Source organism: Lepidochelys kempii, chromosome 2 (genome assembly GCF_965140285.1).
Source record: "Lepidochelys kempii isolate rLepKem1 chromosome 2, rLepKem1.hap1, whole genome shotgun sequence".
Taxonomy (NCBI): Eukaryota; Metazoa; Chordata; order Testudines; family Cheloniidae; genus Lepidochelys; species Lepidochelys kempii.
Window position 1 is genome coordinate 161,317,725 of NC_136381.1, and position 14,071 is coordinate 161,331,795.

At 39.9% G+C, this 14,071-nt stretch overlaps 1 protein-coding gene across 7 annotated transcripts in view; it reads left to right on the forward strand.

Annotated features, from left to right (window-relative positions):
• The window catches only part of EPB41L4B (erythrocyte membrane protein band 4.1 like 4B), a 246,907-nt gene that overhangs the window by 70,066 nt on the left and 162,770 nt on the right, over positions 1-14,071 (forward strand). For 6 of the 7 annotated variants that reach the window (XM_073332653.2, XM_073332656.2, XM_073332654.2 and 3 more), the window contains one exon: positions 13,460-13,564. The exons of the other annotated variant lie outside the window; for it this stretch is intronic. In XM_073332653.2, the coding sequence (XP_073188754.1) occupies positions 13,460-13,564 (105 nt within the window). The remainder of the gene's footprint in view (positions 1-13,459; positions 13,565-14,071) is intronic. 7 annotated transcript variants of the gene reach the window in all.

The following is a 14,071-nucleotide window of genomic DNA, read 5'->3' on the forward strand; positions in this document are numbered from 1 at the left end:
CAGGTCCCTGTAGCCCCTAAACACATGGGCAGCCAAGGAGGCTCTGTGCGCTGCCCCAGCGCCCACAGGCGCTGCCCCAGCAGCTCCAGTTGGTCGTGGTTCTCGTCCAATGGGAGCTGCAGAGACGGCCCTTGGGGCAGGGACAGCGTGCTGAGCCTCCCTGGCCACCCACACATCTAAGGGCCACAAGGACCTGGGGGCCACTTCTGGGAGCCACCCGGAGCTAGAGTAGGCAGGGAGCCTGCCTTCGCCCCGGGCCCCCGCTGCACCACTGATGGACCTTTTAACGGCTGGTTGAAAACCGGATGCCTGGCAACCCTACTGCTGACATGCATGAAGGCATACAGGCCTTATGGAAGCCGAGTGTTGTACCTCTATGTGGGAAGGTAGAGATTCTTTTTGAACTCTCTCAGGGCTTCTCTTCAAGCAGGAGCTTTAATATTTTATCCTGGTCTTTCCATTTGAGCACAATTTGTTTATGTTGTTGTTGAATGTTACTTCTCAAATACACTTGAAAAAAGTCAACATTTAGATTTCCTTTCCCTTTGCTTGTGAAAGTTTTTAGTACTTGAAACATTCCATCAGTACCTGGACTGATGGAGCCGCAGGTGTGTATGCACCCACACCAGAGAAAAGTAAAATTTTTGTTTTCTTTTCCTGTTGGCAGAAGATAAAATTACAGGTAACTGCTTCTTCACCAGTAACCCATCCTGTGTTTAGCCTTACTTTATCAAATTCTGGGTTTTTTTTTATGAATGGACACTAGTCAGAGAACAGTAAATTACATCTTTATTTGTGCTAATTTGGGGTAATAAGTCCCTGCTTGGATTGTTTCCTGTCTCAGTTAGTTCCCAGTTATGTTGTGGTTCTGCAGCTGTGTGCTGGAGATTCCAACATGCATGTAGTATTCCAAGTATTTCAGCCGGGGAGCTGACGTTTTGGAGCAAGAACACTTCATAAGGAACTAGAGTAAAATTCTTCAAGTGTGGGATTAAGGTGAGGTCACCTCATCAGTTTCTAAAGTGACCAGTAGAATTCTCACATATAATGGGTCCACACTGCTCTTTCATTTGTTTGCTATTTGTAGTTTACAGACGTAGAATTGTTCAGACGTGTTCCTGCTTATCTCTATTTGCAAAGAGGTACAGGCTGCTACTGCCATGTGTAAGTGGTAGAGGCAGTAAACAGAAACTCAGGACTTCAGAACAGTCCAAAATGTTGAAGCACCCATACTAATATTAATAGTGGTGTTACTAGGAAGAGTGTTTTATTCATAGAGCAGCCCTTGCTAAAGTATTTGTTTGCCCTTCATGTGATTTAGATAAAGTTATGGGTATTTAACCTAGTATTGCATTCCTTTTCAGTGCCCTCTAATTTTCTTGAGTCGTAAAATTGTGCACCAGAAAATCACTAAGCATTTTGTAAAGCTCATGTTCACCTGTTCGTGTGTGTGGGTGTGTATGCATGGGTACGGCTGGTCAGAGTCACTTAGGAATGCTGAGCTGTATTCCTTTAGGCAAACTGAACAGATGGTAGAAACAATAACTTTTCTTGATAAGATGGTCACTCCGTAACAGAGCAGACTGCAAACTCTGCTTGACTGATTCTTTTCTGTCTGTCTTTTCTTTCCTTTTTTTGGTCCATAGTTGGTTTGTGGAGCTAGTATCAGTATCACCTTTTTCTAACTAGTGGCTTAGTACGTGGTGGTTTTTCTTTCTGGGTGAATCAATTCTCCTTCCTCTGTTGCTTTTTTATGCACTCCATACAATGTTTCGCTGTTATGTTTACATTCCAGTAATTTGATTCATCCCAGCAAGTTGTTGTAATTGCTCTGAGATCATCATACTTTATGAATAATTCAAAGATAATTCATTACCCATATTTCTAACAATTGTATGGTGGAGTTTGGAAACGGCATTTTTGTTTTCCTGTCCTCAGCTTTTTATTCTTTGTTTTATTCCCAAGTTTTGAAAATTCACAAATTCTAGCCTATGGCTCGATGTTAATGGCTGATGGTTACTACTACTACTAGTAGTTAATGGCTGATGTGTAAGTGGCTGATGTACTAATGGCTGATGTTCACTACTACTAGTTAATGGCTGATGTAAAAGACTGCCTTCCCTCAAAGCCACCCCAGCAGGGTCAAAGGTAGTGTTCTGATGTGAAGCACAGTGTAGCTACTTATCCTGAGGCCTGTCTGAGGGGTGCCTTGTTTCTGTATAGAGCCTTAGCTTGTAGCTGTCCAGTTCGGAGCTCTTTCTTCCCAGTTTCTCCTATGTCCTCAAGCTCCCAGGATTTAGTCATTCATTCCTAGGCCATGATAGGTTAAAAGAGAGGTTTGGCTCCTTTGTTCCAGGGGCTCAGTCCTGTGGTTGCTTTTCAGAAGGAGGTGAACATCATTTCCCTATCCTGGTGATGGAAGAACTCCTGAGCACTACTGGGGTATGCAGCTGTGAAGCTTTGATATGCAGCATCCAGCAAAGCTTATTTTGCCCAGCATCTTCCTTCATTCCCTTTCCTGAATCTCAACTGGTGATTCCTGATGGGATTCTTCCATTCCCCACCCCTCCAGTCACAAAGACCACATCGTCTAAGCCCTGGCACTCTTGAAGAAGGGTGCTGGTAGTACGGGTGTATTTAAGCTACAGCACGCTGATTCTCATTTTGCCTTTGCCTAGATTACAATGAGGAAATGTACAATACAAAGGGTAGGATCCAAGAAGTTTATTCTGGGGGGCCGTTATTTGAGGGTGTACTTCCTGAGAGTAGTTCCTCTCCCTAATTTGTAACTCTCAACTTTTTACAGTAGCCTCTTTTGCACAGGAAATAGTAGTTTCCTATCAGTTGTTCCATACATACCTTTTGGGAGCGGGGGAGGAGGGCAGTGGTAGGAAGTATTACCTTTGTTAAAACTGGGTTAAATCGGGTGAAATATTATAGAAGTAATTTTGGTCTTTTCGAGTAAAACTTATTTTCAGTGTTTTAACTAAAAATTTGCTGGTTTTACTTTTTTTCTAGTTTTTGGTAAAAACTTTAAAGAAAAAAAACTTCTCAAAGAAGCTAAAACAATTGATCCTTTTCTCACTCAGACATGTTGACGTGCATCATCAGTTGCATTTTCAGTGTATGTTCAGGAATGTTGCTGCTTCTGTGTTCTCCTTCAAATTTAAACACTATTTACACGAAACAGCAGGCTCTTAAAAAGCCCCTTTGTTACTGTTGTGACAGAGTTGGAGGCTTAATGGCCATTTGAAGACCTTTTATTTGTAAGCTGGCTGAATGCCAGCACAGAAAATTTGAGATACTGGCCAACTGCTGAGAAAATGACACAATATCTTCAGAACCTAAGGTAGATTACAGTTAACCACATGGTTGGGGACGTGGTTTATTGAAAAGAAAACCTTTATTTTTCAAGGCTTAACCCTTGGCTTTGAAACATGAGGAATGAGGGTTGTACAAGCCAAAACTGATTTAGTTTAATCATATTGCAGCCCTTTACATCAGGAGTTTTCCAACTGGGGCTCGTGACCCCTCAGAGGATCACAAGGTGGCTACATGGGGGTCGCAAGCTTTCAACTCTGTGGGGCTGACAGCCGTGAGCCCCCATTAGATTAAATTACCCCCACCGTTTTTAATTTATAAGGGTGGTCACACTCAGAGGGTTGCTGCATGAAAGGGGTCACCATTACAAAAAGATTGAAAACCACTGCTTTACATATTTTAATGAACCAGATTATTGGGAAAAAATTGGGCCACAGGTCACCCTGGGAGGGGCCAGGACCTAGATCTCTCTCTAGGCCATAGAGGGCAGTGTGCCAGAGTGACCAGGATTAAAAGGAACTGCAATTAGGAGACGTGGGACTGTTGTGTGTGAGACACAAGCTGGAAGCTTCAGAGGGAAGGTCCAGGCACTAGGAGTGGTCACGAAGAGCCAGGGACTGCCAGAGAATGGAGAAGAAACCCATATAGCATAATAAAGCTAGGATAAGAGGCTGGCCTACAGCAGGGCTGGGAAGGAGAAGAAGCAGTGGGGCTAGAATATCAGAGCTGGAGCAGGGCCAGGCCTGTGGAAGAGAGGACTCTTCTGGAGGGAGGTGGACTTAGAGGTAGTTTGGATACTTGACCTTACACTTCTTGGATTGCTTCTATGGGAATAGTTTGGAAATTCTCTACTTCCCCTTTCAAAGACTTCTGCCAAGGTTATTTGCACTCTTTCTTTTTTGTCAGTGATAACAGAGAATATTCCCTTGTTAACCCACCAAAAACTAGAGTCAGTAGAGCCTACTGCTTGAAGTGCCTACCGTGTGTGCCTTAAAGCTCATAGTAATGCACGCTGCTAAATATTTTAAAGGAGCTGATGAATCACAATATACTCAATGGCATCCTGCATTATGGGCTGTGATGGTATACTTCCCTTTCAGGACAAGAAACCATTTCTATCCTTCCTACTCCATTGCCACAAAACTTTTCCTACTGGCATTTAGTGTGGTGTTTGGAATGTTTTGCTGGCAAAACTAGATGTGTGCTGAATTGTCGTCATCCCCTTCTGTCTCTCCCCTTCCTCCCCCACGGTCGGGTCTGTCTTCGTTTCAGAATGAGGAATATTTTATGTTTTGCTTTTTTGCCTTTGTCAGGCTTCTCTTGCAGAAGTTCAGGCAGTTTGGAAGTCCTTGTCAAAGCCTAATTTATAATGCTGCGATCAGAGCTCTCCCGTACAAGGCAACAGTTCTTCATTCTGGTTGAGCATGTAGAACATGCAAGGCCTTGGGGTTTTTTTTTGTTTTTGTTTGGAGCATTTTAGTTTGAAGAAAGCATACTCGGAAACCATCCGGCGTTTAAGCAGTCGTTTTTTCTTTGAAGAAAACAGTCTCGTAGAATATCACCACTATCTATTTTCTGTACCGTGGCCATTTCGTCTCCACTGTACTTAAAACAGCACCTCTGGTTTTAGTTGTACATAATTTTTTCTGTCCCTTTCCCATTGGCTGATTGTTTTAATGCCTTTTATTAACTACTGGATAGCACCTACATCAGCTCTCCGTTCAGGTTAAGGCATCCGATGTAAATTGTCTGTTTTGGTTATTGATTTGCCCTGTTGTTCTTGCATAATAGGAGACATCGTATTCTACCAAAAAAGTCCTTCCGAAGTTAACATATCTAGAGAATTTCATCCTTTCTACATCTGGTCTTAGCAGTGAACCACGAAGAATTCAGCAAATTTAACTGGGATAAAAAATATTCACTAATTAGAGTTTTAGCCCAATTTTAACTACAGATATTGGCCAGATAGTGACCTGTTGAAAATTACTTTAGCTCCTTTGACTTTGAGGGAGTTATCCCAATTTACATCAGCTGAGTACTAAAATTTCTGAAACGATATGAACTTCTTTCTCTTTGATCATATAATGAAGAGGTTAGTTAGAAATAGGTAGGGATTAGGAGTTAGACTACAACTAAACTTTATTAAACTCACAAATTAAGTGCACTGTTGCAAATTAACACAAAAAGGGGTGTTTAAGGGAGTGATGATCAGCAGCCCCATTTTCTGCCTTCATTACCTGTAGCTTGTCCAAGGTCCAGTTTATCACTCCCCTCACTCTTGTCAATCCCAAATCAGTGTCTAAGTGCAGTAGAAAAATAGCAGATTACTTGATACCCTCTTGTGAACAATGTTCCTTCTCCAGTCTGCCACTTGCAGTCACTGTCTTTGTAGGGACTTCCCCTGCTGGGCTAACAATCCAACCTCAATCTGTGCCCTCTAAACACCCCTTTTGAGTTGGATGCATTTGTCCTGTGCTGTATTCTTGATGGCTCCCCAGAGTTTATCAAGGTAATTATCCTTCCCAGAAATGGAATGGGACCTTGGGTGCAACTCCAGGGTTTCTAATACTAGGACTTTTCCTCAAAATCGTTGGCCTTTAAAAGAAAAAAAAAAACTATTTAAGGAAAGGCAGAGTTCTGCATAATGCAAAAATATTGTTATTAATAGTGCTTGAATGTGGGCTGGGAGCGCTTGATTTTAAGAAACCAAATAAGATTAAAAACCCCAGAAACTGCATCCTCAAGTCTGGAATCCTACATTAGTTAATTGAATGAGATTAGGATCTTCCAGAAAGCAAATGATAATCTGTCCAAGTTTTACAAATATCCACAAGCCAAAAATATCCTTTGTTACCCTCCCAATTAGAAGTGCCAATATATACCCTAGAAAAGTATCCACCCTTCCTATAGAAAGAGACTTTTTATTTCCAAAAAAGCCCACTGAAAGCTGCACAGATAGATATTTGCGAGACTTGGTTAGGAATGAATCTTCAACCAAATTATGCTATCCTCCTAGCACCACATTCATTATTTCAGCAGTTGTCAGGGAAGGTCCCCTCTACCCAAAAATATGGCAGGGAAAAATGTTGAATAAGTCAGAAAGGGAAGGCTACTGGAAATCAGGAAAACAGAGAGAGTGAGCTCCCCAAGGGGACACAAAAAGATCCCCAAAAAGAGAAGGGGAAGGGGTGACAATGGACTTAATTTTCCTCAACAAGCATCAGCTTCAAGGTGGAGATTCTAAAATAATGTTCAGACACTCTGCTTCCTTTCCTACCGAAGAAGAGCTCTGTGTAGCTCGAAATCTTGTACCTTCCACCAACAGAAGTTGGTCCAATAAAAGATATTACCTCACCAACCTTGTCTCTTGGATGAAAATTCTCAGAGCATTGAGAGTATCAAGTAAAAGGGACACTCCTCATTCTGCTTCTGTTAACGACACGTAAATAACAAATAGTAAAATGAGTATTTGTCTGGAAGCCAGAGGACCACGATAGTCTCAGCTTTTTAGCTGATCTTAATAAGATTCTGTAGTTCCCAACACAAGTTCAGATTCCTAACCTAGGAGGCAAGTATCATGTCTTTGTCATATCACACAGTGCGGTGTTGAGAGAATAAGTGATGTAGACAAGGTCAAAGTTAAGGTGGCACTTTTATACAACACATCCCGAAAACACAGATGGAGATTAGATTAATTCATAATGAAGGATCTGAAAGTAAATGCTAAGTAGTTTTTTTTAACTTGCATTTTTGGTTGTGAAAACAGTCTGTACAATCTATCGGCTGGGAATCTTGCAAGGTATACAAGGGGGAGGGAATATTGTTGGTGAAAGATGCAAATAGGCACGTCAGCAAAAGAGAGAAAAAAACAATAAAATGTAGCCACTATTAAACTCACATTAATTTGTTAAAAATTAACAAAAGCCAAATAGTAGGTGCTTCGTCTTGTTAAACAGTAGGTTAAATATCCTCTCTTCCAAGAAAAGTCATTTGAACAAATCAGAAGAGCAGGCAAGCTGTCTGTCAGCAGAATATCTGAAGGCTCAAGTCACAAAAAAATGGAACTACGAAAGGTTACTCAACCGCAAAAAGGAATTACATTTTACGATCCCACAAACTCTAAATGAATTAGACAGAATTTACTTTACACATCTGATTAGGGCATAGATTTCAATTATCTGGCATCTTTTTGTAGCAGGACTAGATTTGCCAACATTCATGAACGCCAAAATAGATGAGATAAGAGGAAATTATCTTTGGAAATATGGTGTCAATGTGGAGTTTTATTGACTCTTCTGTGATCAGCTGACTCGAGTATTTAAAATGGTATTTGCAGAGGCTGAGGAAAGAGGTACACTTTAAATAGGGTTGGTTTCAGAGGGGTAGCTGTGTTAGTCTGTGTATAAATTTATACCTGCCTACTGTATTTTCCACTCCATGCATCTGATGAAGTGGGTTATAGCCCACGAAAGCTTATGCCCAAATAAATTTGTTAGTCTCTAAGGTGCCCCAAGGACTCCTCATTGTTTTTGTTAAATAGGGCTGTAATTTCCCAAATACCAAAAGACCAGTGGCCCTTAGTTGTGTGCAAGATGCTATTGTATCTCTCTTGTAAATGTAGACATTAAAATATATGCCAAGATATGGTACTTAGAATGGACAGTGATGTCTACAGATACATAGCTTTTTTAGAAGCTTGGCTACCAATAGTGTTTCATGTGTTTGTAAAGAGCCTGTCAAAGTAGGACAGTGATCCTGGTTGAAGCTCTTGGCACCACCATAATACCTGGGACTGGGGTGAGGTGCGGGGTTGAAAGACCCAAAAGCTTGCACAATCCACTTACTAGATTTAAGATGTCCTATCATTGCCTTGTCTTACGATACACACAAGGTGTTTCTATAGTGCTTCTCTATTAAAAATGCTGGAGAGCTATAATTTTTGCCCAGAACTTGTAAAACCCACTTTGGGTTCCTTCTTTTTAGTCTAGCTGCTTCTGTTCTGTCCAAAGGGATGATTCTTTAATCCTTTCGAGTCTAAACAAGGTGAATTGTCACTGCTCCTTATTATTTTTGGCTTGGGAGCAGTTGTTGGCAGTTGCATTTAGGAAACATAAGGATGGTGGGGGCGTGTTTATGTAGTGAAAAGAGTAAAATGCATTTAGTGTAAGGACAATGTTCTACTTAGTCACATTCAATCCAGTGAGTTCTGGAAGACTTCTGATTAAAAATGGGTCTGCTTAAGATTTTCAGAGTACAAAGTAAAGTAGGATAAGTGTGCAGTACTTATTTGTTTAAATATTTCCTTAATCTGTGGTTGTAGTACCCGAGGTTGCCAGGCTGATCTTGGGACAAAGAGAGGGGAAGGTAAAGAGAGTGACTGTGGAACATAAAATTATCCTTGATGCCAGTTCCACTCTCCTGCTTATTGCAGATGTGCTTTCATGTTGATGGATGGAACAGTGGGCAGCTCCTTGAAATGCCTTTGTCTTCAGTTGAGGCCTGAGACTGCTCCAACTTCAGTTCTCTAGCACTCCAAGGAATCCTCCAGCAGAAAGTGGGAAGAGACAACCTAATAATCTTATCTCTGAAGTAAAAATAAGTAGTAAAATATTTTAAAGAAAGCTTTCCAACTTTCCCTATACATCAGAAAGAAGCAGGAAAGAGCACTAGTACCCTCCTCCCCCAGTAGGTTATTTTTAAGGCAGATACACATTTTGATAAGAGCATGGATAGATGTAGGAATCTAAGTGCTGGGTGATATTTATAAGATGCTCACATTCAAAAACCTACACAACAATGTACTTTGGTGCAAGAACACTAAGAGAGGTACATACTACTACTGTCTGTCAAATATTTGAGAAAGCATCAACTTCTTACAAGCTGAACAATTTCTGCTAAAGGCATCACCCATGTCAACCTATTCATCCTTGAAAGTGAGATGGGAGATGGAATCTTTTTTTATTTCCATCAACAGGTCTCAGAAATTGTATACTTTTATAGGATATTCTGCCAGTTTTTCCTCCCTAGCCATTCTGCTGTGTCGATAGTATTATTACACAGTTAATTTGACATGTCCAAAACACTGCAAAATTCATTTTTGGAGCGCTAGTGTAGACCAGACCTTATCAGCACTTGTGTCATATTTTTTTTATGACCCTACCCTATCTATTTTCTTTTCCCCTAATTACCATGGAGTGCTAGGAGAGGGTACAAGTAGCGCCAAAGTTCTAGCTTTGAGTCACCCCCCCCCCCCGGGGGACAGATGGAGAAGCTCACTGAGGGATGGATCTTCCTGAAGGGGAGAAGAGACAGATAGGGGACTCATAACTTCGACAGCTCTTTCAACATTCGGGAAACGGGAGGAGGAGGAGGATGTTCTACCTACTTTAAGGAAGGTTTGGAGCCCCAGCAATACCCTAGTAAAACTGGTTGGGAAAGGATTTCATGAAAATTTTAAAATAATTTCTTAAATGGGCCCATTTTCCATTAAGTTTTCAGCAGTATTTTAAATTGAATATTTTTTTTGAAAATTTTCATTGACTGAAATCCCAGTTTACAGTAAGAAAATGCAGTTTGGGGTAAATAAAGAATTTGAAAACTATTTTAATAATTCCCATCACAGAAAATGTTGATAATGTGGTCAATTTTTTAAAATAATTTATTGTTAACAATCATTATTCTACAAAAAAATATGTAAGGAAAATTTTCTACCCACTTGACGCCCCAGCTCCTTCTGCTGTTTCCTCTTCATATTCTCCATATGTACTGCCTCTACTGTTAGAGGGTGGGGAGCTGCACTAGCCCATCTTCCCCATTGCTGTAATACCTGGAAGAAAGTCTTATTCCCCCCATGCTACCCAGAACTCCAGCACAAATTTGTTATCTGAAGGTCCAAGTAATTAGGAAATAACATTTATTAACATTTAAAGGTTGTCCTCTACTAGAAGTTACGTATGTAATACTGCATTTTACAGCAATTAAGTAAATGACCATGCTACTACTTCCACGTGTCTCACTTCATATTTGTGGTGAACATGTGTGCAGTGGAACAGTGTGTGCTCATGGCCCAGGCTGGTAGTGACAGAACAGGCCAGTGTCTGTTTCACAGGTGTCTGCTTCATAATTTGCACGCTTACTGACGGTCTGTGCATAAGCAAGCTATCAAGAATTGAATGGTCATGGAAAGCTAACTTAAACTGTGGATTCCTATTACCTGTGTTGTATCTGCTGTCTCTGTTCAGGTGGAGAGAATACTTCATTCTAGTGTGCTTTTGATTTGGCATCTTTCACAAGCATTAGTTTCACTAAACGTTTAAAACAACAAAATACTTCTTTAGAATACATTCTTTGCTTATTTGACTCTAGAATGTTATTAAATACTGCACCTTCAAAACAGTGATGTGGATGTGTACTGTTTCTAAGCAACATTATATTTTAGGAGGTGATTATCTCAAATGTTTGCAATAAAGTTGTTAAATTTTCTGATTAATAAAGCATGTCTTTCTATAAATCATCTTGTGCCTCTCCCGAAACAAGTAAAACAATGTCCTAAGATGCCACTTTCTTGTTTCTGTTAAGTAGCTGTACATCTTATTTTAATGGAGATCAGATGGATGTGTCTGAAAACATGGAAAAATTCAAATGGCAGTGCTTTCAATTTGTCAGTCATCTTAGTTGAGGCTTAAATAGAACTTGCCACCTACACCAGAGCTGTTTGACCTCTTCAAGAAAGCTAGTGGAGGTGGAAATTATTTCATTTCTTTATGCATAGAGAAGAGAATTTCTAAGTATTGTAACAGCTTGGTATCTTTTCTTTTTCATAAGAATTTTTTTATGATGTGGTTACAATGCTCTGTTATATGTGGAAGATCAGATTAATTGAAAACTTAAAGGTCGAATTCTAGTCCAATTGAAATCAGAGAGTTTTTCTGGGAAACAGAACTAAATGAAAATGCCTAACATGTTCTAGAAATCAGGTTTCTGACCCCTAAACATAGATTAAAAAAAAAAAAAATTCAGAGGCAGTAGTAGACATGCTCCTACTCTTAAGATGTTCTTGTATAATGGCCATAAGAAACTAGAGATAAAGCAGTTACTCATATCCTGGCATATATCTTGTGCTGAATGGGATCTGTTGAAAGTGCCATTCCTCCTCCCGCCCTGAGGATCTCTTGTAAGAGACTTAGTCTGACTTGCTCTTACACCTGCTGTTCAAGGGAGAACAGAAACAAACATATTCATTATGTAACTCTGTTTATGTGCAGTGCCCAGCTTTTGCAGTTCTGTGTGTCGTATTTAACACTCAACCTAGGCTCTGGGTACTTTACATTCATTTAGAACAGTATTTGATAGAGAATTAAAAACCTATTGCTCACTTTACAAACTGCCCATGCAAATAGTACAGCTGCTCCCTTCAGTAACACAGTCACTGCACCGTAGTCTTACAGTGAAACTGCCATGGATCCATACTACTGACTTGTTCCTTCCCTGACATGTATGGAAGAAGGTGGGCTTTTCAGTATACTGCATTTGGAAGGTTAAAAAAATGGCTTGAATAGACCACAAAGGGGGAGAGTAAATTCCATAGCTGAGGACCCCTTGTGGAAAATGCCTTGTTAGCAGTTTTTTTCTTAAAAAAACAAGAGTTCTTGTTTAAGCCCCTTTCCTGACCGATTGCAACTTTAGCAATATCACAGAGAAAGGGAGAAGCTTTGGCATATTGCTTAGTAAACTGACAGAATGATGATAAAATTAGTTTAATAGTTTAAATGTATTGCCTCGTGATAGAATTTACCTCAAGTCTTAATTATAAAGTTGGATATGTATCTGTTTCACAACATTTTGGGTGGTTTTAATCTAAATTAAGTCAAGTGGGCCAAGATAATATTGTAATGAGTGCCTTTATAAATGTGTGTAACAGTAATAATGGGCTTACTGTTGAATGTGCACCCAAAATGGTAATCTCCTTGTATGCATGAGTAGGTAGGTTACTTCAATCCATCTCTGTATACAAATCGCATGCAGTAATATGAATGCAAAGTAAGTATGCAGTTGTGGGCACAGAAATGCATTCGCACTTTAAATCTGAAAATCAGGTGCACCGTGGCTAGGGAATTGGTCTGCATCTCATTGTGACATGATGCTGCCCGTTACCTAAAAAAAAACCAAAAAAACAAGACTTCAGTTCAGTTGCATGTTGTGCTGGGTTATTTTCCTCAAAAGAAATTCTTTCCAAATATTTGAAAAAATATATTCTCAAGTCCAAGCATCAAAGTTGGCATTTCAAATTGGTTTGTTTCTGTGCTTTTCCTTCCACCCATTCCCACACCCTCCACGCCTTAGTTTTCTTGCAGTGTTGGAACTTGACAGCAGCACATACTTGGAATTGTGCAAGTTTTCTTATGACTTAAATTCATGAGTTACCCTTTGAACAAGTGTACAAGCATACAGCTACAGCACAGGAGTAGTGACACTGCAAACTTCCTTACCAACACCCTGACCAGTCCCACACATTCCTATAAGGGTGCCAAATTAGTAAAACTTCTGGTTTTTGTTTTGTTTTGTGTCAAGGCCATAAATGCTGTTCAACAATTAGCAGCATTATTTAAAGACCCGATCAAATGCCATTATCTTTCGTTGTAGTACTCTTAACTAGTCAAGTTGTCTTAAATTTATTTTGCTGCCCGAATGGTGCAACGGCAGTTTATAATTGCAGTTGACATCAGGCAGCTGCCAACAGACTTCAGACGATTACTGAAGCAGGCATTTAATAGAGAAATCGGTATCCTGGGGTTTAAAATGCTGGCTCCATATTGCAGGGCATTAGCAGTGAAATTATTTTCCTTTTGCTTCTGTAGCTACTTGTAGAAAACTTCTTACAGTTGAACTGGGAGCAAAATGTTTTGATACTAAACTAAATAGTAAATGTATTGCGATTTCTCGGTGTTAGATACCATCATGATAAACACCTAAGAAATACCTTATTCACTGGAGGAAATAAAAGCACTTTCAGCTGAATTGTTTAACATCTAACCAGCGTACTTCTCATGCAATTTTTAAAATGAATTGTCTGTGTGCATTCCCCCTTCCCCGCCAAACCCTTTTAAAAAAGTATTTTGTTTTTCCTTTTGAATTACAGAAAAATGCGAAAGGGCTGGATTTGTTTGACCAGATTGTCTATCATTTGGACCTTGTGGAAACTGATTACTTTGGCCTACAGTTCATGGATGCCTCCCAGGTTACAGTATGTACAACTTTTATTTCATGTTTGCAATAATTTATGATGCCAATTACAAATGTATAATTGGTGGAAATGATAAGAAATATATGAATTAAATGCTGAAATAACTACAGAGGTGATGGTCAACAATTCTTACAAATAGGGCCAAACATTTGAAGTGAGGCATGTGTCATTTCATGTTGTTGTTTGTATTTGTACAATTTAGGCCCTTATGGCCAATTTGGTGCTGATTGTGTGTGGGAGAAGGGGGGCTTCATGTTTGGTAGGTCCATGATACTGAAACTGGGTAAAAAAACCCCTTTGATCTCAGTATAATCTACAGTAAATCAGGGGTCCTGATAACCCCTACCGCCAGAGTTGCAGATTGTGTTGTTCTTTAGGATGATGGGGAAATAGCAAGTTATATTAAAATCTTGTACTTGTGGTACTCGTGATGCAAAATTCTCACCCCCATCCCAGGACTCCTAGGTCTGCAGTAAAAATTAGCTGTTTTAAATAAAACAACCTAAC